Genomic DNA, 27,848 nt, shown 5'->3' with positions numbered 1-27,848 from the left:
AGGGGGATCAATGAAGGTTTATCTACCTGGGGGGGGGGGGGGGGCAAGGACTCTTGTGGTTTGGCTCCCGCTGTTCAACCACTTCTTAGATGTTTCTTGGTTGTCATTGGGAACGACGTAATGCCATGTATTCCGCCATACATAATGACGTCATTAGAAATTTGGGTCCGTAGTACATGCCTCATGACACTTAGGATTGAAATATTGGTTCATAGTTGTGAAGTTAAAACTTCATCTCCTTTGCGGAGCAGGAGGAGGTGCTTTGGGCAGACGTCATCAGCCCTTGGTGGTCAAATAGAAAAGTCAGAATTTGAGGACAGGTAGCCTGACAACTCGGCAAGAAAAATCTCAAGCTGAGTACTGCACTTAGGGTGTAAGGTGTTAGAAATGAGTATACCAAGGGATGGGGTCAGTGAAGGCCTATAAATCTTCACTACATATGGGGGAGGGGGATAGCTATTGGCAGCATGGTCATGTCAGCTGCTCATTACATTGGATGACTTGACTCGAATATGCTATGGGCGTGCAAGGTATAAGTGGTTTTAACAGCTCATGTTTTATTTGAACCCAGCTAGTAATTTTGTGCTAGGTTTCAGGGGTTTGGTCTTCGAAAACGAACAAATTCAAATTCACTATTGCAATGAAACTGTATGTCAATACCTGCAGCCTTTATCAAACCAAGGGATTATGAGTTTTACCTGCAGATGAGCTATTCTTTTATTGCTCATCACAGCGATAATTGTCAGGTCAGAGTGACATAATTCGCACAGTGCTTTATAGAGCCTGTGTGTATTCTAATTTGTCGGTATGATTCTGCATGTTGTCTGTTTGATGATTGTTAATGCCATTGGTGTACAATGTATTTACTAGTGGCACAGGAAATAAGAAATAAACAATGCCGCTCAACACTAACCAGACGTACAGAAAGATAAAAAATTTACCTGTCAAAGATATTTATTACAGTGTACACAACATCACAGTCGAAATTTTGTCTTCAATTCAATGCGTACTTTCATAACTGAAAAAGCCCAATTTTTGCCTGCATATTATTTCAGGGGATTTTGAGATTAAACTCGATTTGTGAGAAAAAAATGGCAAATATTTATTTTTTATTCGAAAAATAGAAAACCAAAATAGGAACAGTCCGAATTTTTTTTAACATTTTGAAGTTTACAGTATTGATGTACACTCACATGAATGACTAAAAAAGAGAAAGTACATGTACTTGGTATCAGGAAAAAGATATTCAGGTTACTGTTTTGATTCAGAAGGTCTGTGCAGGTCGATGGGGGTAGATCGCTGTGGTTTTGCCATAAAGTAGTCCACGTTAATTTTGAAGAGTTAATATGAGTTGAAATAAATCTGCCAGGAAGGAACTTTGTCCTTTGTATAATTGGTCAAACCAATTTTGTTAATTGGATAGCGGATGAGGATGAAGTTTTATCTTTGTCAGTGGAAGGAAAAAATGAAAGTAAACCTCACATGACTATATTACAAGAGGTCCATGTATTGTGAATTAACCGTGTCAGCACACTTGATTCCATCCGGATTTCTTCGTTTCTCTGTTTCTCTGTTTATTAATACCCCTTGTCTCGGACAATATTAGGCCATTTCCCTGGATGCATACTTACTTCCTCAATTGGGAAACATGCCTTAGGAGAAGTCGTGTTGTAGAGGATGACATGATTCTTGTCGACAGTGAAAAATTTCCAATTATGGTATCTAGGTCATTCTACAGACGATATATTGATACTTATTCTTATAACTCGAAAAAGACTAGTGTTTTTATGCAAATTTCATTTTTATTTGTGTCGACATGTGACTTTTGGTGCTAGTCAGTGGGTGTATCAAAAAAAAGTATTTTCAACTTTGGGGAAAAAGGTTTGTAGGTGAGCCCGCTATCCAAGTTACTAAATTTGTGTTGCCTTATATTAGATATATGAAATGTACATACAATTGTAGAAGTGGTTTGTACATATAGTGGAGTTATGAGAGTCACTGCTTGAACAGCACTAATGATGAATGCAAAGTTCTTGTGAAGAGGGAACTACAAATATGTACAGTAGCACCTCTCTATTAAGGACACCCTCGGGACTGACAAGTGCAGTCCTTAATAGAGAGGTGTCCTGATTAAAGTCAAACAGAATGGAAACACAAAATTTGGGACCAAAACTAGTGTCCTTAATAGAGAGGGTGTCCTTAATAGAGAGGTTCCACTGTACATCCAAATATGTGTTCAAAATGTTGGTAGAATGATTGTGCTCATTTTGTGATGCACACAACAACTGCCCTCTCACAGGAACTCTGTAAGCTACATAAGTGGCGATCGACATTATTGCACGCTTCTCCTCCTGTCAGAGTTATGAAGTATGGTTTCAAGAGTAAATATATAGATATATATAAATCTCATTTGAAATCAACTGCAGTCAAGAATGCTTTAGTGACAACCTGGTTTGTATCTCGTCAACATTAATGTCTGAGGTGGGGTATAGAGGTCAGTAGTGACACCAGTAGGGCAGCCACTTTGGATGTTGGCCCCTTCTGACATCGCCCAAGAAGTGCGCCACCTATAAAGAATGTCTCCGCTGATGCTGCCACTTTTCGATACCTCCATTTTGGCTCCAATGACGAGGCATGCCGGGCGCATGACATCAATTTGACGTCCTGAATGGCATATATTCCTGTGGTGACGTCATCAGCATGCCATCACTAGAAGTGTAGCTGTATATTCATTCAATGTGTGGTCACAATATATTTCATGTACATCATTGATAGCGTTGATTATACTCAAGATTTTAGAAAGTTATTGTTTCTTGAATGTTCTATATTTTGATATGTGTATATTACTCAAGTTTCATATTCTTGAAAATCTCTCAAGTTTTGTTCCTGACCGTAGTTAATGTTCAAGTTTTTAGCGATTAAGATTCGAGGGATAGTTCCTTCGAGTTAGGGCGGTATTAGAATTCTAATGATTGATTGATTGATTGATTTTAATCATCAAAGTTGCAGTATATCGCGTGTTCATTATTGGCCCAATTTTTTCACCTAAAACTTGACAGTAAGAAGTGGAGTGCAAACTAGATTTGACCATTGTTATATTTGCATTCAAGATAGTTCAAAAGCTCGTGGTGAAAAGCCAGAAATTTAGAAATATGTATCAACAAAGAAAACGATTTTTGAGACCAAGACGCTATAGGACATCATCTATAGAGGGCAGCTCTGTGTTGCATCAGAAACTGTACACAAACATTACACCAACTGTCAGTATACACTTTTGGAAGTATCACCTGTAGCACTGCCTATACAGGAACTAGGTGACAAATACCTTTAGTAGTGATGGCCAAGAATGATTTGTGGGTAATCATCCAAGAAATTTATGACTCAAACCATACATGTAGCGTGAAATTACTCTAGTTTCGCACGCCCAACGTCCACTGTGGTAAGCCAGTGTATGTGTACATTTTGGGGGCCCACGACGGGAGTGAGTTTCATTAGGCCTATACACTTGATTGACTAGCAGCAATATGAGCTTGAAAAGAAGGCCTATAAATTACCCCATTACGGGCCTAGAAATGTGCACTATGTAAAGAGCTGGCCGGACGTTAGAAGTGAACAATTAGAGTAATTTGAAGGAAAAAAAAATTCTTTTTAGAATTTCTGTGAAATATCTAGCTTTTACCCTTAACTTTGTTAACTAGTTAAATAGTTTGTGATGATAAACTGGACGTTACTCAGCTGTTGCCATGGAAACGGCCTGTATCTCAGAATATGTATTTTTCATACAGAATCGTAGTGAAATGTGATAAGAACTGTAAATATAAATGATTGTTGTAATAAAATGGATGTATTTACATATAAAAGGCACCTTTTTATTATTTCTACCAGTGCAGATTGTCTCATGTTAAATGCTATTGTCCATCTGTCGGTTCCTGCCTTGGGTTTTACAGCTACAAGGTGTTACGAAAAACTTTGTCTACTTTTACATTTTGATAAATTTGCTGTAAAATAATTTTCAAAATTTTCTCAATCACGTTTCAAAAATGTTTGTTCTGGATGAATATGAAAGAAGCAAAACAATTGTCACCCTCTCATAAACTATTCTTAAACACCTGGGTTACAATGTGGTAGTGTTTATATGCACTGGGCCTCTTTACTGCCGCCTGAAGTGGTGTTACCGCTTGGGTTAGTGCAAAATACGGAAACCATCAAAAAGCAGTTAAAAATCTGATTTCGTCGTTTAGTTATAGGTGTTTTAGAAGAGATATTGATACCTCGCTGTCAGTCTAGGTTGTCTCGCCAAGTACCCTGAGGGTGGATCAGCCACTCCAGCCAAAACCTCTAAGAGACATTTTGATTTTGGCCAACATTTTATCCCCACCATAATTGGTCAGCAAACCAAACCTCCCAGTTGGTATCAATTCTTTAAACTCATAGTGACTTTAGCATATCCTCTCACATCCCCCTCTAGCACATTCTTGGGCACGAATACATGACAGAGATGATGCATCATCGAGGCAATTTAACTTCATAGTGTGCGTGCCGCTTGTGAAATACTGATCTGTCTACCGCCTTCTTCTAGCACCATGGATATATCCTGTCAATCCCAGTCGGTATCTTTCTGTCAATAGCCATCAAGATTAAATTCTAGAGGCCATACTTGGTATCCCGACAGACTATGACTCTGCCCACGTTTGTACATCTTGACCCTCGATGTATTGACATCGCTAAGCTTTACAGACAATGCGCGTATTTCTTCAATGGTATGGGCAGAGGTAACACCACTGGAATTTCAGTATGGATGGAGGTAACGGAGGCAGTACCTCTGGAAGTTCAGTATGGGCGGAGGCAATACCTCTTGAAGTTCAGTATGGGCGGAGGCAATTGTAATACATCTGGAAGTTCAGTATGGGTAGAGTCAATACCTCTGGAAGTTCAGTATGGGCGGAGTCAATACCTCTGGAAGTTCAGTATGGTCGGAGGCAATACCTCTGGAAGTTCAGTATGGGCGGAGGCAATACATCTGGAAGTTCAGTATGGGTAGAGTCAATACCTCTGGAAGTTCAGTATGGGTAGAGTCAATACCTCTGGAAGTTCAGTATGGGTAGAGTCAATACCTCTGGAAGTTCAGTATGGGTAGAGTCAATACCTCTGGAAGTTCAGTATGGGCGGAGTCAATACCTCTGGAAGTTCAGTATGGTCGGAGGCAATACCTCTGGAAGTTCAGTATGGGCGGAGTCAATACCTCTGGAAGTTCAGTATGGGCGGAGTCAATACCTCTGGAAGTTCAGTATGGTCGGAGGCAATACCTCTGGAAGTTCAGTATGGGTGGAGGTAACGGAGACAATACCACTGGAAGTTCAGTATATCATTTAAAGGGACAACTTAGGCATGAGATATGTTTCGTAGAAAAATGGCTTTCTGCAGGACCGTGACTCTTTGAAAAGCATAACTGCAACTAGAGTTTTGAAATTTGCTTTTAGCAAATTTGAGTCCAGCACCAGGGTGTAGATATTGGGGTTTAGATACTGAGAGGAGAAATTGAGGGTTTTGCAGAAATGCGGCAAATGTTTTGCCACGTAACTGTAGTGAGTTAACCTGGAATCGGGGAAAAACCTGAACATTCTCATTCCTGTAATGAAGGTTTGCGATCTCAATTGACATGCAAGAAGGGTTTGCACATGCTTTTTTTTGGCTTTCCACATGCTTTTTGGAAATTAGCCTTCCTTGAAGTTAAGGCCTAGATCAGGTCCACAACCATTGCAAGGAAATTCAAGGTATCTTTTTGCCCTCCTCTTCTAGGACAGACAATGTCTGTTTGGCGACACTTCCGGTCGGGGATTGTAAATTTTCTTCCCAATTCATAATGGGGAGTAGATTTGGCTGTATTTATTATGTTCCAAAAACTGTTCCGCAACGTCTTTCCCCCTTGTCCGTCATTAAAGGCATTCAAGTGTGTTGGTCAACCATGACTATCTCCTTTGTCCCTCCACCATAAGGTCTAGTTTCCCCTTATGACATCACTATTTCGGACACTCAACGCCCCATTTCTGGAAAGGTGTATAAGATTTTTCCAGAAACGATAATTTCTTTTAGTTTTTATTACGGTATCATCAAAATTACAGACAGTTTCATAGCTGAGAAGCATCATACTTTAGTTCAGAATATTTACAATCAATGATATTACAAAGAAAATTCTATATAACCCGGTATAATTGATTTAATTGGGCACTACGTTCGTGTTCGCTCATGAATACTAAAAAAATTATCGCGCAAAGATCCTGGTCACGTGAACGATGGCTCTTCCATTCATTGCCGCTACTTAACTTTGCAACAATTAACTTTGCAAAACAACCAATTCAAACACAAAAAAACAATTTAGCAACACTTTGATATTTTATCATGTAGAGTATGTGACATTTCATGCGTTTATTAGGAAGAAAATACAAAAAGGTAATGTAATGTAAGGTAATGTACCTAAAGGGACATGAGGGAGTGATGACATGCAAGAAGGGTTTGCACATGCTTTTTTTTGGCTTTCCACATGCTTTTTGGAAATTAGCCTTCCTTGAAGTTAAGGCCTAGATCAGGTCCACAACCATTGCAAGGAAATTCAAGGTATCTTTTTGCCCTCCTCTTCTAGGACAGACAATGTCTGTTTGGCGACACTTCCGGTCGGGGATTGTAAATTTTCTTCCCAATTCATAATGGGGAGTAGATTTGGCTGTATTTATTATGTTCCAAAAACTGTTCCGCAACGTCTTTCCCCCTTGTCCGTCATTAAAGGCATTCAAGTGTGTTGGTCAACCATGACTATCTCCTTTGTCCCTCCACCATAAGGTCTAGTTTCCCCTTATGACATCACTATTTCGGACACTCAACGCCCCATTTCTGGAAAGGTGTATAAGATTTTTCCAGAAACGATAATTTCTTTTAGTTTTTATTACGGTATCATCAAAATTACAGACAGTTTCATAGCTGAGAAGCATCATACTTTAGTTCAGAATATTTACAATCAATGATATTACAAAGAAAATTCTATATAACCCGGTATAATTGATTTAATTGGGCACTACGTTCGTGTTCGCTCATGAATACTAAAAAAATTATCGCGCAAAGATCCTGGTCACGTGAACGATGGCTCTTCCATTCATTGCCGCTACTTAACTTTGCAACAATTAACTTTGCAAAACAACCAATTCAAACACAAAAAAACAATTTAGCAACACTTTGATATTTTATCATGTAGAGTATGTGACATTTCATGCGTTTATTAGGAAGAAAATACAAAAAGGTAATGTAATGTAAGGTAATGTACCTAAAGGGACATGAGGGAGTGATGACAAAAGCTACAACAGCGCTGAATGCCACGTGGCTTTGTTTACAATCAGTACGGGCAAGTTTTGAGATCTAAAATGTAGCAAAAGCATCGAAGAGGCTCAGAAATTTTTAATGAATTTACAACCCAGACCTAGATATACCTATGATAGACATGTGAGCGAAGCGAGGAGTCATGGTATTTTGTAGTTAGGCCAATCTCGCGTCCCAATTGAAAAATTGGTGAGAAGAAGAAGAAAAAGAATCTTTCCTACCTAGTGAAATCAGTACGTCCAGCACCCAAGAAGGGTGCTTGACGTAATAAATACTAGAACAGAATGTAACTTAACATTGACGGGTCGTGTCCAAAACATGCAAAAGTTATTATCAGAGATAAGCCTGAGGATGTTACAGGTGGTGGCACATAGTGGCGAGTGAGCGCACTATCCTCCTGGCCACCTTAAAATGGACTCGTCTCGTCTTCTGGTTGTGACTTTGTCCTCATAAGACTGATTTGAGATGAATCGATAGTCGAACACCATGGGTTTCTCCCAGCTGCTCTGCCCGATGTGGAGGAGAAAATGATCGAAGCAAACTATGATGATCTTGGTTTGGATGGTTTTACAGTGCTTTCCAAGATCAAATATCAGATTCATATGTTAACTGGGACATTTAGCTCCATAAATAATATTGGACGATTTGTAATGATGTGGGAGGTATCCAGATACCTTGGAGGAAATCCACGCTGTCCCCGAGTGTCGCACTCTGTTGTTTAAAGATGTGAACCAGCGGGGAGTCTGACCCACGACCTCCGAGGTGACGGGCACTGATGTAACTCACAATCATATTGGCCTTCAGACAACTCTGCCAGTCTGGACGGCGTGTTGAGAACAGGGAAAGCATTGATATGCTTCATGGCGCATTGAATCAGGCTGTGAAATGAAGCAACGTCTCGTCTCTCTCCCACGCCCACAGGGACTGCCCTGGTTGTTGGCAGACATCCAGATCCTTAACCAATAAGTACATGTAGATTGAAATTACACTGCTTTTCAGGAGGATTTCGCGGTGACGTCACATCACGTGATCACATCCCATATTACTGACCGCTATGGCCAATCAGATTCAGTCTACTGACAGCACTAGCACTGAACATATTTGCACGTCCCACTGTCTGGTGCGCTCCTGTACAAAAAAACACCAATAGACATGAAATATTGCAATACCTAGTATGAATTCTTCCTGTGTAAAATAAAATTTACAGAGCAGATTAACTTCCACGAATAAAAAAGACTTGGAAGCCCGACCATTATCATGAAATATTCATGTATTCATGAAGTATGAACTCATTTCTGTCCCATACAACACTAAGTACAGTCAATTTCTCCTTAAATCATCACCGAAACCGCGATATCCGCAGGAATATTTCGTTCTAGTGTCCGAAAATGCATGATCTTACAGCACAGGGGCGCTAACTCGACAAATAGAGGGGATCTATGGGGATCTATGCGAGTTTTAGGCTCTACAGGTCTCGAACCTGTAAAATCTGTAACCACGCCTCCAAATCCCATTATGGCATTTATGGTAATGAAGAGATTGCCCCATATTTGGGAGACTGTTTTTGAAACCATCGCTAATTTTGGAAGATCGGTGCCCGGCTATTTGGTTTAAAAAACCCTATTTTTCCCCATCAAAACAGCACTTTCCATTATTCAAATGATAACTTATTGTCTGAAGACTTATTTCATAGCAGAAAAGTACTAATAAATCTGATTTGATGCGAAATATCTAACTTTATTTGATGACTTGATTTTCCCTTGGCCGTGGATCGGGTTTGTTTACAATCTGCAGCGCCATCTTGGAAAAACCGTGACGTCACCGCGGAATCCTTGGTGTGCATTGAAGTGCACGGCAAGATAGTTACATTAAATGCCAATAGGGGTCTCTAGCATCTCGCACCACGTCGAAACCAGTTACGCTTCACAAAGAATATATTTAGGGCTGAATCTAGCATGACCTACTGTCATTACCGTGTATAATATGTAAAGTCAAGAACTTAGTGAGCCCCCCTTTAGGTCGGGGGAGCTCCCCCGAACCCCCCTACGAGCATATGTTAAGTGCAAGCTCTAACAACTACAGCTGTTACAATGGGGGGACACCCCCCAAACCCCCCTCCGTCGACATAGGTTTTTACCAGTGCGTTGGGGGGAAGCTCCCCCCAAACCCCCCCGGTGGACAGTCAACTAGCCCTTCTGTGTCATACTGCTGAAGGGGGGGGGGGGGTGCGATGGGACCATCCATATAGTTCCTTCCGACACATTTTTGTTTTGGTAATGTAATACATTGTGATTGACCTTATTCACGGGAATCGGGCGTTTCCAGTGATATACGACACAAATGGGTTGTCCTCATGCATTCACTTTCGAAACGCATTTTAAAATAGATGTTACGTCCTGTTAATGGGGCACGTCATCATCGCGTACATTTGGGAAAAACTCCCTAACGAGACCGGAGCAGACGGCTGAAAGTAGTTTAATTATTGGCCGCTAGGGTACAGAATGTACGTCGCTCACCCGAAATTTTTCACGCAACTATAGCTAAATAGAGCTAGTTCTAGTTTGTGATTCAATTTGATACTTCAGATTTGGGCAGTAGACCAATATAACTTAGTCGTCAGTGTGGTTTAAAGCTGGAAAAACGTATTTGTTTTTCTTAAAGTGCCTTTTTTGGACGGGTGTGTGCGATTGTTTTGTTTTTATGTCACGTGACCTCGATCATGTCGACACAAAATTGAAATAAACCACCCTTTTCTGTCATTATTTAGGACGGATATTTCTCTGATAAAAATATTAATATAATTGGCCAATTTCTTAGGCATATGATGTAGCGAATTCCCATGAAGATTTAAATTAATTTCAACCAATGGGATAGCAACCACCACCGGAAGATCGCGGAGAAATCGGTAAACTCAACGGAGTTAATTCAGAAAAATACCAAAAAAAATTGTTTGTAGGATATACAATCTCTCTTTATTTCTCATCATTCATTTACATTATCTACTCCCGCACACACGTGTATCTTAAGAGCCCCTCCTAAAGGGGGTCTTATAAAGGGGGTCTTATTAGTCACATGAAGATGGCCAATTTAACCCCCTGCTCCATGATGATAAACAAATTGCTCTGATGACGACTGACGCAAGGGAAAGGCATTGTATTGCTCGGACGGAATTCACTTTAAAGGGGGACTATAGGCAGGAGCAGAGAAGCTAATTTGGCCATCTTCAGGTGACTAATATACACAATAAGGGCCTTGGGTTATGTCAGATTCAGCACTTAATATATTCCCCGTACAAGAATGAATCATTTCAACGTACTGTGAGATGTGAGAGACCCCAATTGGCGACTTTGTGTAACTTTATCCTCTCTGCCTAGCTGCTGCCTATATTGTCCCTTTAAGGTCCTGCGGTAAGAAAAGAAAAAAGTCGACAAATATCTTTATATTGTTTTTATTACATATATATGTTTCATATAAACACAAGAGCTGGTATAAACTTATCAACCATAAATGCGGTTTGTTATACAAAACATACAAATTGATATGAAATCATGGATCATCTCAGATGATTTTGATAAAAGGGTTTTTAAAATGAACCAAAATAAAGAAAATGCCAATTCTCGAGTGGTTTTACCTTAAGTTCAGAAATTTTTGAGAGAAATTTTAGTTTTTCAATTTATTTTTTTGTCGGGTTATTTGATCTAACCCTCTCACCTGCAAGAACTGGTATTCCCCTTTAATCTTATTGAAGACAAAACCCCAAAAAGTTCCGACCAGCTGCTGAAAAGTGCCAGATTTTCATGCCTCTTAAAACCTTTAGCACTCCAAACATGCGTCGATGCCGGCAGCTTTTCCTTCAAACACCTATGATTTAGTAGTGACATCTGATGTGAAAGTGCTGAACCAAAACATCATTCTACTTGAGCCAATGTTCGGAGCCAAACATCTGCTCAGTCATTGAGTTATCCATCACTACAAATTTCATGTTGAAATTGCTCATTTTTTGCTTAGAGTAACCGGACTTAAGTCTTGTTACTCAAAGTTTTTAGGCAATTTTCTGGAGGAACAGATGGAAAAAAAATCAAAACACTAAAGTGCTAACGGATTAAGGAGAGTTAATATGTCCACACCTTAGTTCGTGTTTCACAATGCAAATCTCATGCCAAAGTTGTCCCTTTAACACCAGTCGCATAATGAAAAAGCATGTTAGTTGTCGGAAGACATCATTGTCAAACTAAGCCCAGCAGAGTGTGCCTTTAACGTTGTTAATAACAACAATAAAAATACAATATATCTTGTCATGTCATCAATGGAGACTACGTAAACACATTTATAGTGATATGCAGATGAGATGTCCTTGTCCGCATATCTAACCACGAAATGCGCATTTAAGGGGTACGCCATTCATAACTACTGGTGGTCCAGGAAAACATTTATGCAGTTTTACACAATGCCGTAGTGCAGTTATTGTGCATACGAGTTTGCTGAAACTTTGTGCTTATAGGCCTAGTATTTGTATCTGTCGACACAATGGCCTTGTCAGAATCCATTTCCAGTTCGTATTCACACGAGTTGAAAATTTCAAATTCTATCACAAATTTCAAATGTTTAAAGAATGGCATAGGCCTTTTAGACGCACTCAAGTTCAAGTCATGATCAAGTTAGAAAAGAGGAGATCCTGACCCTCATGGTCTAATAATATAATGTTACGATGCAAATCTTAGTGGTCAAAAAGACACAGGCAAACTCTGCTTAAAGGGGCAATATAGGCAGCAGCTAGGCAGGCAAGATAAAGTTACACGAAGTCGCCAATAGGGGTCTCTCACAATGATTCATGCTTGTACGAGGAATATATTTGGTGCTGAATCTAACATGACACAAGGCCCTTACTGTGTATATTAGTCACCTGCAGATGGCCAAATTAGCCCCTCTGCTCCTGCCTATAGCCCCCCTGCATTACTCATCCCCCTATAGTATGCCTTGCTCCCAAAATGATACCTATTTTAAAATCAGTAGGTAAAGACCCAAAACAGGTCTTTTTGACTTGTGTTTGAAAAAACTCCTTCAAATAAATAGAATTAAAAGTTAACGTTTGGGTTTACAAGTAAAGTCTGAAATCAACAACAGTAGGGTCTATCATCCCACTTCACACTTTAACCACAGCCTATCCCGAAACCTTTCAGTAGAACTCAGATGAGGTTAATCGATGCTACACTTCTAACCGGTAACCAACATGTACACCGGGTTGGAGAAAATGAGGAGACTTGACTAAAACCTCATGCAAACTGTTGGGTTCAAACCACTACCAGGGATCTCTTGACCTTTATATTTATAAATAATCCCGCTTATACAAATGTATACATTATTCATGTCCAACAGAATGTAAATACAAGACAGCTACAAACATATTTGCATTATCTTATGCAAAAATCCAGCGAGAATCCCAAGTATCTTCCCATCATCCCAAATCTTGGAAAGGGTAACTTTTTCAAAAATTTTATAAAATTCCAATTCTCTTACTACATATACATGTACTGTGTATAGTGGACCCTCCCTTAGCAGGCACCTCTCTACTGAGGACACCTCTCTATTAGGGATATCGCATTTGGTCCCGAGTTGGTCATTTCCAGTCCCAAGCTAAAGGGTGTCCTTGATAGAGAGGTTTTACTTCAGACTACAATACTATGAAGCCACAAAGAACAGTATGCACTGAAGCAAGTACGAGTCTTTTTTATGATCTGGAACACATCAAGTTGCTGCATACTGGTAAATGCCAAAAAGATTATTTTACAAATCAACATTTTAGCAATCAACATCAAGTCTGCAGGGAACAAAAACAATTTCCCCTTGGCACAGGGGCCGAGGTTGGTCTCCACAATGGAGAAATATATACACGTACCCTACATTTACATGTAAACAGTATCACTGACTTAGTCCGATATCATAAAACGGGAATACAATGTACATGTACACTGTCGCTGTCCATTTTTAGGCCTACTGGGCCAGATTTTATGTCACCATCAGACCTGACCATCACCATTCCAAAATAACATTGGACTATTATCTTTGAGACTCTGGTGGTTTTTTTATTAAGGATTCCTTATCACCAAGCCATTTAGTTGATGAAAATTTTTTAACCCCTACAAAACCTACTGGTTGGTCTTCACCAACTAGACTAAGGAAATTTGAGTCATTGGAGAACTGTGACATCAATCAATAATGTGGTGCGCAGTAAATTTACCGCCAATGTTCAATGATAAGATATTGAATATCAATACTGTCCCGCATTAACCCCCGGAGGACTATGCCTTAGTTTTAGAAATGAAATGTTTCGAATAGTACAAACTAACGTGATGCAATCGCACCACAATGGAGATGTCACACTTGGGACATATAAAATAGGCCAAACATCACAATAAAGGCTTGGTGTGACAACCATTAGCAACAGTGAGGTTCCTGGGTATCAATTTCTATTACAAAATATCTCAGAAATAACCATGTGATTTTTACTGCTTTTTGACTACTTCCATATTTTTTCGCTGACCCAAGCACTTATCATGGTTACCATAACCGCTGCCACAAAAATGAGGCACAGTGCTTTATACTATTAATTATACTCTGTAAACAATGCTATGCAGCAACCAAGGTAATTAAGAATATAAAACTGAAGATCTAATCAAGGGGGTAGGATATAAAACGAAAGTATGAAATATTGACTTTTCGTTATTCTTGGTCACATACGGACAATCATGCATACATATCTGGTCTATACATCTGGTATACGTCATGTACATTGTACATGTATGTAATAGTATATTGTTCTACATGTAATACGATTAATATGAACCAAAATACTCTGTTTCCTCACGTACATCATCTCTGGGCGCCATATTTACGAGGCCCGAAGGGATGAATACATCGCATACCTAGACAAAGGTTAGGCCTATTGGATTGGACTGATTGGCTCAGATTGTGACACAGACCTACCTATGACCAGAGACAACCACTACTTGCAGTCCACTACTATTGGTGGATGGGATTTTAAATGAATTGAATGGATTGTACGTGTATAACCAGACAATCGTGTTTCGGCTTTATTCATGGCGTGACCGAGGCGGAGCAAATGGACAATGCCCATTCATCACGTGGGCAAAGAAAGACCGCCCCACAGGTGGTGAACCCTATTGCATACCCCACCCAATGTATGGACACTGTTATTTTGTATTAGCGGTATAGGGAGACAGTATACGTGAGGAAACAGAGTATATCCTGCACCTTATATGTTAATATGTGTTGTAGTGGCTTCGGACCTATATCTACTTGTATGAGGGACTTGGTTCATGCTTTTTATCAGTTGCTGTTGGAAAAATATGTCAATGAATTATTTTTTGCATAAAACTATGTGCATGAAAAGAATCACAAAATCATGAGAAAAAAATGAAATAATGATTTCACACATGGCGGTATTGTCTCCACCCCGTCAAAAGCAAAATGGACAAGTCAACCCCCCCTTACGCACATGTGATCAAGCAGATCCAAAATTTTGTTATCTTCACGCACATATGGTCAAGCCGATCGAAAATGGCCAACTGCGTTGTCCGTCACATAATGCCGCTGTGTAGGAGTCGAGCAGAAAGTATCAAATGTTTGATTATTAACCATGATGATGATGATGATGATGATGATGATGATGATGATGATGACTATAAAATGAAGCTGATCTAGCAAAACTTTTCACTGTCGTCTTCCGTTTGCAATTGGTACACACGCAGCTCATGGCCGCCGTAAAAACCGCACTGGGTGATCAGCAGCTTGTCATCCTTGCTCAGTGTAAGACCCATCGGGTAGCACAACCCATCCAGACGTGTTAAAATCTCACAAAGATATTTACCGAAAGGATCGAACATGAGCACGCGATGATTGTCACTGTCAACGACTAAGATGTTCCCGTTCTGGTCCACGGCAATACCGCGCGGGCATTTCAAGCGTCCTTTGCCAAACCTATACATCGGCTGGCCAGTCTTCGAGAAAACTTTCACACACGAGTTGTAGGAATCCGATACGATAATGTTATCGTCAGCATTGACCGTCAGAAAATAAGGATTCGGGACTGTCGTATCCTCCAGCATACGCGACGTGAACTTAGTGAGTAGTATTCCACTTGGGGTATGGATGCTGATAAAACAGCGCTCGGCATCACTCATGACAATATTGCCCTCACTATTGATGGCAATACCGGCAGGATTTTTGAACAGCGATTCACCCCATCGCGAAACAAGACAGCCATGCTCATTGAACATTTTCACGCATTCAGAAAGTTCGTCGCTAACGTAGACAACACCGTCAGAATTAACAGCGATGCGTTTCGGTTTCACCATATTTTGTCCGAAAGACGTGAAGTAATTCCCTTCCATATCGAACACTTGTAATCGACTGTTGTTTTTATCAGCGACAATGATTCTGTCGCCCTGGACTACCGCAGCATGAACTGGCCACTGGAACATTCTACTGGAAGTACCACGTGCCCCGACCTGCCACAACAATTTGACTTTCACTTTCTCAAAAGTCGCTTCTTTCGGACCCGTCTTCAAACCGAAGTCTAAAAGGGCACTTGCAGCGCCCTCTGCATCAGCTTCAAGAACCAGAGCGTCAATATCAGCGGGTATTTTCTCGTCCTCCTTCAGGACTCGTTCAATCATACAGATTAAATCGCCACAAACAGCCTTCACCTGATCGTCGGGACATTTCGACAAGACAGCCTCAGCCACGTTGTGTAAACACTTCAAACTTGCATAGCGAGAATAAAGTTTGTCCTGAGCCGAGCTTAGGCGCGCAAATACTGGATGGTATTTCTCGTCTAATTTCATTTCGCGGTCTTTGGATGCATTTTGTTTTACCGGAGTTTGTTGCGGCGTTGCCGAGTTTGTAGAATGCGCTGGCGTCTCCGGCGCGCTCATCATGTCTGCCAACTCCTTCCGCATGACTTTCTCAGTCATAACAAGCTGGGACATTTTCGTTTGACTCTCCGCCATTTTGGAGACGAGAACCTCGAGCAGATGTAGGAGATGTGCGTGTTCTTCTTTCGCAAATTCAGCAGCAAAAACAGCATTATATACACCATTAACGTCATCCTCATCACCCTTTAATCTATAAACGTCATCAAGAAGTGTCTGGATTTTCTCAAGAAGAACCGATGTTTTCTCGACCGCAACATCATAACGAAGACCTGGAATGCCCCCTTTTGGCAGATACGTGAGCTCTCGACAATTTGGACACGAGACAAATGTTGGAACTGGCTTGAACTGGCAGCTCACGGCCCCGAAATGACGCTCCAGACATGTCTCACAGAAGGTGTGAAGACATTGCAAAATCTTTGGAGATTTCAGTCTGTCATAACAAATTGTACAGCCCAGCAAGTCCTCGCCTAAATTCGGCCCCTTTACGTTCTGGTTGTATCTATCCGACGCCATCGTTATTGTAGATTCGTAAGGAAACCATACTAATGCTCAAATTTAACTAGTTTATCAGAAATTGTGTGAAATTGCGATTTATTTTTGACACATTTCACAACGTTTATTGTTTACCTTTTGTGCGCATGCGTAATTAGATAATTGAACATGACCTTGACCGAGTACTACGGTCGTGAAGCTGATCACAAATTGCAAAAATCGATAAAATTTAGTAAAATTTCTTGCAATTCTTGCTCATTTCTGACGAGCAGAAAGCTAAATCGTGCTCAAAGTATGTATCAGAAAGTAGAATTATATATTGTGAAGCAAATGAATACGAGATATAGTTCGCAAAATGAAACTATTTGATCAAAATATTGTATTTTGGCCTGTACTCTGTATGTATAGGCCTAAAGAAATTCTTTCTCTAGCCGTATAATGTAGGGCAAGAAAGAACGAAAGTGAGTGAACTGCATGAAGTAGGCCTACATGATTTGATTTCTTACACTACTGCTCCGTACATGGTATGCGCATACCCAGACTAACCTGGGGTCTACCTGGAAATGAGATTTGGTGAGGTAGACATCGTAGTTACTTTACTCTTCCACTGGTAATGCCATTGGTTAGACGGTCGTCGTCGCCATGATATTTGAAAAATCAAGCTACATAGACTGTGATAGAGGCCCTTACCCCAGACCAGGCGGAGGAAGCCACTGCTGGCCACAACAAACAAGCAGCGAACAAAAGATCACATGGTCGCGCACCACATGTTCTTTTGTTCATTCATTGTACCTATATTGCATGTATTGAGGTTTCTTTCGTGCCAGCAGTGACTTCCTCCGCCTGGTAAAACCAAAAAGGGTCTATTGCTGTGCCACAGCACGGCCGTGTATCATATGTCGTACAGGTGGCAGAGATGTGAATTGGCTAAAATAGTTTTCCACAAACGGTTTAAAGTAATGGTACATTTACATTAAGACATTTTTTGCTAATGACATGAATGAAATGAGAATGCGTTTTATTTGTGACAGCTACAGTAGAGTAGGCCTATATATTTTGTCTTCCCTCTTGACAACAATTATAGTAAGTCGACACACAACTCGCAGCAGCAAACTTTTTTCAAACTCACAACATTTCTCATGATTCTTTTTTTAACTGTTTATTCGTGAATTGGATTTAGTTTTCTAAATTAATCTGGTGTGACGAATTTTAATGAGGTCTGCCTGTTAGCGTAATCTTATGAATTTTGATAAAAAATATTTTTATAAGAAGTCGTGTAGTATATTTTTTTAACCAAAAATATTGTGAAAATATAGTATTTCACCCGAGCCTGTCATAAGCCTGTTGTCAACTTTTCTGCGATAAGTGGTTTAGAAAAAAGCCATCAAAATGTCTGTTTGTACTTTGCAAGTCAAACCAAGTTATATCATGATATATTTTTAGGGTTCCTCTGATGATTTTTCAGAACGAATGAAATACCAGGCATATAGGATTTAACATGTCTTTAACCCATTCATTGGTTTTGATAATCCATCTTATTGTAAAAATGTGTGAGCTTATCTTATCTAAATTTGATGAGCCTTTTAAAGTTTGCTGTTTAAAAATATAATTTCCATCTTATTTCAGGGTATGTATTCTATATATATCGCCAGATATCAAAATTAACTTATTTTTCACATACATCTTGTGGTGTATATCTGTTTTCCCATAGAGCCCTGACAACAATCACCATCCTTCCTTTTTGATGCCTTGGGATATTGATATTTCAAAATAATGTCTTATCAAAATTGAGAATATAATCCAGTCTTGACATGCGAGAATGCAAAAAAGCTCAACTTCATAACTGCACATCCCCTTAGTCTCTTTTGTTTTTCAGTAATTTCTGCCATTCATTTTTTTCTCGCAACATTTGCCCAAAATTTTAATAAACGGAAATAATATTTTCTTGAGTTAACTGTTTTCCTTCGCAGAGATTGAGATAAATTCAGGGAGGCAAATACTGCTACGCCATTTTAAGTCCCAAAATCGGCCGCTCAGTGGCATACTAGTTCTAAATGATTTTCTGCTAATTCCTCTAGCTCTCCAGCATAACTCAGTCTGTCTCAATAGCCAAGATACAGCAGATCTATTGGAGAGCTATCTGATGGCCACCTGATGAACTGAAAGTCTAACGTTAATCTACATGCTCAGATGACTTTCCAAAGCGTTCGTTAACGGCCACGGCAGTCAAGGAGTAACTCTGCATATTCTGTCCCTCCTAAACTGCAAAGAAACCTCACATTTTTAAATCTTAAATCTAACAATTTACAATATGCATGTAATTCTAAAATCGATGCAAAACTGCCAAAAGACCTCTGAACAGTGAAATATCTTTCCCCAAAAATTTTTTGGACTAAGGGGATTGCAAGAGAAAGTATTTATTTTAGGTGTTATACCACCCTTTCTTTTGTATTCAAAGTTTCTCAAGTTTGATTCATAATTTTGCCTTTCATATCTTATATTAATTTGTTTATTTCTGTTCTTCGCCAGAGATATATTCTATTTTGACCTAGAGCGTTCTGTCGGTACGGAATATGGCCACGTCACAGGAGGGCATGGAAGAGCCTATGGATTCCACAAGTGCTCCAGAGCAAAAATGTAAACTTCTTATCTTATTTTTTCAACACAAATGATGATTTTTTTACCAAATTTACTTTTCATCGCATTATGAATATTCATAAGGTTTGTATAGTGTTTTCAACGCGTTTGTATAGTGTTCGAATTTTCCATCAAAATTTAACTTAGTTATTTTTTACCCAATTTTGCCATCTTATTATAACATGCCAACTTTGCCACGGGAAAAATGCCTTTTCATCAACAATTAAGATGAATATAGAAAGTTTATATAAAGTTATCTAAGTTTTTGCCTACCCTTCTCCGATCAATTCTCCAGTTCAATTTTGGGTCGTGCTTTTAATTTAATTTTTTCCATACTGGATGATTTTTCCATTCTGTGCTCTATCTGGTTTTATCTTTATATGTTTTATAAACTACTGTTAGCAGCAATGGCTAGGAATGCTCTGCCTCTGCCCTGCTTTCCTGTAAATAATATTTGTCAGTCAAATGAAATTAAAAATTGCATGTACATGTAATATTGTATAATAATGATGTGAAATATATTAAAAAGGTATTACATGTATATTATTTGAAAATGGCCACCAATCTGCCTTGAAGTGTTGAAGTGGTTGACACGTTCATTATCTTTGTCTAACATGCCAAAAAAATGTTTTTAATCAATTCAACGGCTTAACCTGCATTGCTAAATCTCTTACATTTACAAGCTAGCTGGGTTTTGTACATTTCTTTTCGATATCAGGTCAAAATGCCAAAGTATCTTTCCTGTAACGGTTGATATGCATTATGCACAAATCTCCATTGAATTTAGTGCATAAATTTTGCTCTTAAACAAGGGTGAGTCTTAAATGGGTCTTAATTTTTGGCTACAAAGATTGGGAACCTGGGGGAGGGACTCTATTTTCTTCAAGTTCAAGTTTTTCCGTTATCAAGATAAAGCCAAGGGGCTTTAAAGGACTTTATGATATATAGACCCTCCTCTGCATTTACAGAAAAATAACTTCTTGCTTCATGTACATTTGGGTGTTGTATTTCTTTCAATTCTCTAGCTTTCAGGGAAGATGATTCTCATCTATTCCTTCATTGTATTGTTGTCTGTACATTAGTTCAAGTGCATTGTGTTGTGTTATACTTTTAACATTTTATCTTCTAACACTTTTTTCTCGTCTTCTGCTTGAGCTGATTTTAATTGTTTTGTGCATTATGGGTATAAATCTTATTTGATAAACACCGAGAGTCAAAAATTGCCAGCCATGTATTTCTTCATTCACCAAGTGTAAAGATTGTGATGGACTTATTTCTCACTGGCTACTGATCTTTGCTTGCATCATGCTTTCATCCTTCATGTGTGTTTCAAGTTTTTGGATGTGTTTGAATGTGATTAACTTGTCCTTCACCCTGTAGGCCTACCTGTAGATCAGCAGCCACCTCGCCGAGGACTCTGAGAGGTGGGAGCTCCTTGGAGTGGTGGATGTTGATTTTGCAGGGTGAGTTCATGTTTCTGCTGCTTGCTGCCTCAGTGCGCCGCTTGGTCTTTAATTTCGTGTATAGAAACATATTTTCCTGGTCTATCCTCACAAATACTGCGCTAATAATACGGTATTTAAAACTTAAAGTTTTTTCTCCTTAGAAATATTTCTGCTTTGTTTATTTGGAAATTTATGGTATTGATTGGAAATTAATATTGATACGCACAAGTTTATCTTCTGTGGAGCTAAATCCATACGGCAGGGTATTTTTGCTGAACAAGGTTTTGTGCTATGACTGATATGTTTTTGCTAACTTTTGAAAAACTCACAATTCCTAAAAGGTAAAGGTAAAAGGGGATATTATAGGTTTTCATTGTGGCCCTTTTCGGCCCTCCTTGTACTTTCTCTCGAGATTTTAAAATAACTTCTCCTAAAAAGTAACATGATCAGTATCACTTCTTCAGCATTTGATAACTTGCAAGATAAATTTTTCAATTCAGATCTTTTAATACCGGCATAGTATTTTTTTAAAGACATATACTCTTGAACTTCAAATTTTCTCGTTTGATCACCGAAAAGTGTTAAATCCTCTCCTTTTTCTATCAGTTTGGCACCTTGCCAGTCAATGAAAGTCTCTTCCACAATATGATGTTAAAAAACAAAAGAACAATTCCAATAGCAGTTATTTTTTCCTCCTAAAAAACTTAATTAAAACAATATTATTGTGATGTCCCAGCCGTTTAAACTTGGTCACTCTTTGTAATGAGGCAGTGGATATGGGAATCTGCTAGGGGGGCGTCCTCATTCGTGTATCTGTTGGGATGTTGATGGTGTTGGAAATTTGGTGCATTTTGGCGAAGAGTAACTTTTTGACAAAATATAAATTCAAATGTAGGGGTGTAGCCAGCTTTTCTGTATTGATTCATGAAGCTCTAGACTTGGATATACCGTAAGCTTTTACAAAAAAATATATGTGGTTTTTGATACTCAAATAGATTTTTTCCTCTGGGGTACTGAGGGGATGGCGGTCCAAAGGTTTTAAGGAACTTATTTATTTCTGGTAAGTGACTGCCAAGGTCTGTTTGTCCGGCCACATCAATGGAAAGATCTTCACTTCCCCTATCATCTCTTTAGGTTTTCTCCAGCAAGTTCTAAAAGATGACTCCGCACAAGTCAACCTGGAGGAAAGGGTCTTCAAGTCGTTTTTGGAGCAGAATACCTCTCAGGTTTGCTGGCGACCAGCGGGGTTCGAACTGGTCAAGAATGAAGAGCTGGCCGGTAGATACCAAGGTGAGTCCTTCTTGTAGCTGAATGTTACTCAACTTTGCTGACGACCAAGGGGTTTGAATTGGTCAGCATTGTATGTGTAGAGCTGGCCAACAGATACCGAGGTAAGTCCTCCTTGTAGCTGAATGCTACTCAACTTTGCTGATGACCAAGGGGTTTGAATTGGTCAGCATTGTGTAGAGCTGGCCAACAGATACCGAGGTAAGTCCTTCTTGTAGCTGAATGCTACTCAACTTTGCTGACGTCCAAGGGGTTTGAATTGGTCAGCATTGTGTAGAGCTGGCCAGCAGATACCGATGTAAGTCCTCCTTGTAGCTGAATGCTACTCAACTTTGCTGATGACCAAGGGGTTTGAATTGGTCAGCATTGTGTAGAGCTGGCCAGCAGATACCAAGGTAAGTCCTTCTTGTAGCTGAATGCTACTCAACTTTGCTGACGTCCAAGGGGTTTGAATTGGTCAGCATTGTGTAGAGCTGGCCAGCAGATACCAAGGTAAGTCCTTCTTGTAGCTGAATACAACTCAATTTTGCTGACGTCCAAGGAGTTTGAATTGGTCAGCATTGTGTAGAGCTGGCCAACAGATACCAAGGTAAGTCCTTCCTGTAGCTGAATGCAGCTCAACTTTGCTGGCAACCAGTGGTGGTTGAATTTGTCAAAAATGAAGAACTGGCCATTGAATACCAAGGTATGTTAGTCCTTCATGTTACGGATTGCCATGCAGCTCTGCTGGCAACCAGCGGGGTTTGAACTCGTCAAAAATGGCAAGCTAATACCAAGGTCTACGCTAGTCCTTGTAGCGGAATGCAAGTCAGCTTTGCCGGCACGCAGTGGATGGAGGACTGACCTGAAGATAACAAGGGACGTTGACTTCTCTAAAGTCCCCGCAAACATTCAATTTTAATCACTGTGACCTGTGATTATGATTGCGACATCCATCAGAGCATCTCCCACCAGTGAGCAACATCCTGTGCAGACGTGCGATACTGATCCAAGGAACCCAAGACCTGTACGAAATGTTAATTACGCCGTCTTTGCTTCATATTTCAGGGCGGAAAGCCGAGCTTGTCTCAGATCGCTCTCCAGAGGAACTGGAAGACAAATACGCTTTCCTGATCGCCAAATCCAAGAAAGATTTCTGGGCGATTATCAACAGCGGCCTGCATTCTGCAATGTCGTTGTTTTCGGTGTTCGGCCCGGCTAAGTCTGGTGTCTACCTGTACCAACACGCAGACCTCTGCCTGAAGAACTACGCTCTGGCACATCCGGTTGATAAGGACGTACAGCTGATCGTTTTCAAGGTGTGGACTGATTCAGTGCTATGGTCATTATCACAGAGATGTCATCCATCCCTGAAGAACTGGGAGTGCTCCTGTTTTCCTGTGAATCTACGGATGTTTTCCACAGTGCTTTTGATGCATTTTCGTATGTTCTGAGGGAATTTAACGAAATTTTCATCAACCTAGATCATTTTGTCTTTGACCTTCACTTCAAAAGGTGAAATTAAAACTCATTTTTGAACCTTAAAGAGGCCAAAAAGGAATCTTGAAAGAAAGAACATCTGTTCAAAAGCAATCGTTCTGCGTGTTTTTCACGATTTTTTTTAATAACTCCAATCTTCAGTCAAGCTGTATGACTTGTTTCTCCAGAGAAATAACACGTCTTGAATATCTGATTCCTTTGCAGTATTTTGAGGGGAAGTTGAAGAAGTTTGTGGCGAACACTGGTCAGAGTGAGACCAAGGAGCTCACGCCCGGGACCGACTGCCACATGTGTTCTTTGAGACCTATCGGCACAGACAAACCTGAGCTGCAGTTCCTCAAATCACAGGTAAATATATCCAGGCCGGAGAATCCAATACTGGACCCAGTTGCTCAGTTGGCGTACGCAGTAACGTCAGTGTGGAGTCGTAATGTTACTGTTGTAAGTGAAATTTTACTGAAGGAGATAACACTTTGGTGAGATAAGGCTTAGTTGAGGCAATGCTGACATTCGTCCCTACACCAACTAGGCCCTGTACCCCAGGCATGAGAAGGCAAGCCAAGATTCGAAGGCATCTCGTACTCCTGAGTTATTAAGTCTGTCGATAGTTGCCTCGTAGTAATGGCTCTCTCTTGGCATGTCTATGGCAGTATTTTGCCGATGTCTTCATTCGAATAAGACGTTTGGATGACGTTATCACAGCAGCAAAAGCCACAATTTGAGTGTCTAGTCATGGGAGTATTAGAAATGCGAGTTCTTAGTCCTTAGCCACATAGGTCCCCTCCCTAGGTCTCCGACCCAATTTCCTTTGCCCAGGTGCTGTAACCATAAAGTTTTCTCAATTGAGACTCATTTTCAGTTTTGTTGGCGAGTGCTCTGATAATAAAATCATTTCCAACTGCAATCTTTGCATGTGCTATTGTTTCGTCCGGGTGCTAAAGTGAAAAAATGATTTTGTTCCGGTAGCTCGTGGACAAAAAGGTATTGGGAAGAACCATGCTTCTTTGCAGTGAATATTGTGATAAATGATGCCTTATGCAGCTCGTTCCTCTTCACAGGTCTATCTCTACGAGCTCGATGAATACGATTTCCCGGCATGTCGACCGCGACAGTGCATCCCTTACGCCATTGTCACATTCACTAAGGCAACCCTGGCGTCATCCAGTCAAGAATCGACCTCAACCGCCAGCCGAGTAAATTCCAGCAGTCGGCCCAACGGTGGTAATACCAAGCAGCTGCGAGGGGCTGATCGGTTCACAAACTACCCCGGGTTGATCGACATCATTGCCGGGATAAACGCGAAACCGTCTGTGAAGAGTACGGCGCCACCTTCTAAGTCGCCTCGTGGGCAATCGCAGGAGAAGAATTCAGAGTCTTCACGACAGCGGAACGACTCGGACCGTTCGGATAACTCTCGCGGGCGTCCAGAAAGTTTGCGCAGTCTGCGTCCCGGGGATAATCCTAAACTGCGGGAGGTTATCGAGAAAGTGAACAGTAAGAAAGTTGAGAAGAGTTCGTTGTTGCCGATTCATAAGAATTGGCAGCAGCCGAATCAGGGGTATCAGCCGTATCGCCAGGTGCATCATGGGCAACGGGGCGGGAGCATGAACCCGGGGCAACAAGGACATGTCGGCCAGGGCCAGATGGGTTTCAATGGTGGGCGGGGTAACCATGGTAACATGATGCACGGGCAGCAGGGGCGACACGTTAACCCCTTGATGCAGCAGAGGATGGAGAACGCCATGATGCAGCAACGGCAAGGCAATATGATGCAACAGGGCGGTAACTACGGTAACATGGGCTTCAATCAGGGAGGCAATAATATGCAGAACATGAGCATGACGCAACGAAATCAGGGAATGCAGTTTGGTGCGGGTGACATGAACAATTTCAACGGCATGAATAGCATGAACAATCCCAGAATGCAACAGAATATGTCGCAAAGTAAATTTTCCTTGCTGAATGCGCCGCTCAGCAATAATCCCAACCGACAGATGAACAATCAAGGTTGCTATGGGAACATGGGTGGTCAGAGTATGCAACGTGGTGGGTGGCAGCAGTGACTATTTGATGTTGTTTAGATACTTTGTTAAATTCCTGTAGAAGGCGCTGCGAGTCTCGCACCGCTTTGATGCCCTTATGTTCCGCACAGAATACAGATTGACATCATGGGCTACCACCAGCACTGGGTTAATCAAAATCTTGTTAGCTTTGAGAGACTTAATATGAAAATTTGGATGGGATTGATGAAAAGGGATCACGGTTTAACGTAACCGTTTGGGATTACATGTACTTGAATTTTGTGCTCTAGAAAAACTGGGCCCTGCTCGTTATAAATTAGGCCACAAGACATTACGGTTATCTTTGTCAGCATTTAACATGTTTAAGGTGGGCCTCTCAATTTAATACCTAGGGTTATTTTTTGTCACAGTCTCTTGTCGTCTCTAATTAGGCAATTGGCGACAAAAGTTTTTGTGGAAATGATCTTTTCCTCATACAATTACACATTAGCTGTATTTACCAACGTTTTATTGCTATACACGTAGTTGTTTAGAACTAGGTGGCCGCTGTGGAATATCGTGCTTGGAGTTAGCGTGCCATGCTAGCGTGCCGTGCTAGTTTCATTATCATCCTCAGATGACTCATTATCGTCACATCATCCAAGCTGAAATAGCAAGGCATGTTATCACCAAAATCTCATTAGGACTTGACGTAATGATGTAAATGGCGATGATATGCATGATGTGGGGAATATACTCTAAACTCGGGTCTATAAGACCAGGTTGATAATACCGCCCAATACCACATCTATGATGTTTATTCATTAGGATATTCATCCAGGTGAGGGGTGTTAGCCCTATAAAAATTCTCGTCAAACCTCATATGATTTACATGTGACGTGTGTAATGGGCGGGCAAGAAATATATGATCTGGTCTTATACAGCCGAGTTGAGATGATGTTTTCTGACATTGGGTTTAAATATTCAAGATCGCATTGTTCTAGAATTTCTGTTTTTTATTCCTGGACATTTGCTGTAAAGTAGTGTCACAGAACATCCATGTCTATACTATTGTTATTTTGAACTTGATATCAATGTACTATGTTGTCCAATAGGACTATTTCATTTTAAAATTGTGGTAAAAATAAACCGGCATCTCTTTTAATGCACCCTGACTTGTTACTTCTATAAGAGAGGCATCTTGAAATGTGGTCCTGGTTGTGCCCTGTACTCTTGAAGACAGGGCACAACCTGCCTACCTGGTTTGCCTATTTGGACTCTAAGACCCCACCTGAAGAAGGAACTCGTGTCGGAGATAACACAAGGAACTTGTTGCCTTTATTGAACCATCTCTCTGTGCCCTAGGAGATGAGGCCTAAGTCCCATCCCTGGCAGCTCTACAGAGCGACTTGAGGATCCTACTTTGAACTCTTGCACCCTACTTGAAGTGTCTGATGCACCTGGAACAGTATCAGGACCCTTCTGCCTTGGGTCGTGGTTCTATCACGCTGTACTCTTGAAGATGGGCGAAACATGGTCTCAAAACCCCCAGTTTGATGTGTACATGCTTTATGGATGGCCCTTTGTTAAATATTCTATCTTTGTGAACACTTCAAAACCGACCGCACCTTCACCAATTGGTTAATACGACCCTATCCCTTTCATATTGGTTGAGACACGCCACAGACTTCGGAAGCATGCTCTTTAGAGAAAGACACTAAGATATTCCATTGGCATTCTGTGATGTATCACATGTCTACTCAAACCCTACCCAAGCGTGGGTAGGGACCCCATCCCTACAGTAAGAAGTTCCTTCAGTATCAGACGAAATTGTCACAGATGTTCAAAGGCACACATTCGACCAAGGGTGGGTAGGGATCCCATCCCTACCCAACTAAGTTCCATCAGTATTAGACAAAATTGCCACAGATGGTCAAAGGCATGCATTCGACCAAGGGTGGGTAGGGATCCCATCCCTACCCAACTAAGTTCCATCAGTATTAGACAAAAATTCTTGATACATTTACATCTGCAGTTTTCATTTTTTGATCCTGGGCACAAGTATGGGCGGTTATTGCCGCAAATATTCACCAACGCGCGAGGGATAGCAAGTTACTCTTAGAAGCCGATGAGGCGTATAGTTCGTGGCGCGTACAGCTGTAATTTCCTAGAATCGTCGTGAGGGA

General features: G+C 40.6%; 2 protein-coding genes across 3 annotated transcripts; one reads left to right on the top strand and one right to left on the bottom strand.

The window, feature by feature from the left end:
• Positions 1 to 12,706: 12,706 nt before the first annotated feature.
• Positions 12,707 to 16,955, bottom strand: LOC135497409 (tripartite motif-containing protein 2-like). Its single transcript, XM_064787297.1, has one exon. The coding sequence runs from the start codon at positions 16,833 to 16,835 to the stop codon at positions 15,087 to 15,089; it is 1,749 nt and encodes a 582-aa protein (XP_064643367.1). The 5' UTR covers positions 16,836 to 16,955; the 3' UTR covers positions 12,707 to 15,086.
• Positions 16,956 to 16,962: 7 nt separating this feature from the next.
• LOC135497410 (uncharacterized) lies at positions 16,963 to 26,831 on the top strand. 2 transcript variants are annotated; one of them, XM_064787299.1, is made up of 6 exons: positions 17,010 to 17,106; positions 19,344 to 19,451; positions 22,031 to 22,186; positions 23,231 to 23,481; positions 23,867 to 24,010; positions 24,721 to 26,831. In XM_064787299.1, the coding sequence occupies exons 2-6, from the start codon at positions 19,388 to 19,390 to the stop codon at positions 25,723 to 25,725; spliced, it is 1,620 nt and encodes a 539-aa protein (XP_064643369.1). In that variant the 5' UTR covers positions 17,010 to 17,106; positions 19,344 to 19,387; the 3' UTR covers positions 25,726 to 26,831. The 2 variants fall into 2 exon arrangements, with proteins under 2 accessions (XP_064643368.1, XP_064643369.1); XM_064787298.1 differs by lacking the exon at positions 19,344 to 19,451 and having other exon boundaries at positions 16,963 to 17,106.
• Positions 26,832 to 27,848: the final 1,017 nt, after the last annotated feature.

The sequence above is a fragment of the Lineus longissimus genome, chromosome 12 (assembly GCF_910592395.1).
Source record: "Lineus longissimus chromosome 12, tnLinLong1.2, whole genome shotgun sequence".
NCBI lineage: Eukaryota > Metazoa > Nemertea > Pilidiophora > Heteronemertea > Lineidae > Lineus > Lineus longissimus.
The sequence above is the reverse complement of the archived record's forward strand: the minus strand, read 5'-3'. Positions and strand labels throughout refer to the sequence as shown.

What these genes read in the sequence shown, in the direction of transcription:
- LOC135497409 (XM_064787297.1), bottom strand. Translation starts at nt 16,835, where the DNA reads ATGGCGTCGGATAGATACAACCAGAACGTAAAGGGGCCGAATTTAGGC.
- LOC135497410 (XM_064787298.1), top strand. Translation starts at nt 16,983, where the DNA reads ATGACCTTGACCGAGTACTACGGTCGTGAAGCTGATCACAAATTGCAA. An exon ending in GCTGGCCGGTAGATACCAAG is followed by an intron (nt 22,187 to 23,230) that starts GTGAGTCCTTCT and finishes TTCATATTTCAG; the next exon opens with GGCGGAAAGCCGAGCTTGTC. An exon ending in TACAGCTGATCGTTTTCAAG is followed by an intron (nt 23,482 to 23,866) that starts GTGTGGACTGAT and finishes ATTCCTTTGCAG; the next exon opens with TATTTTGAGGGGAAGTTGAA.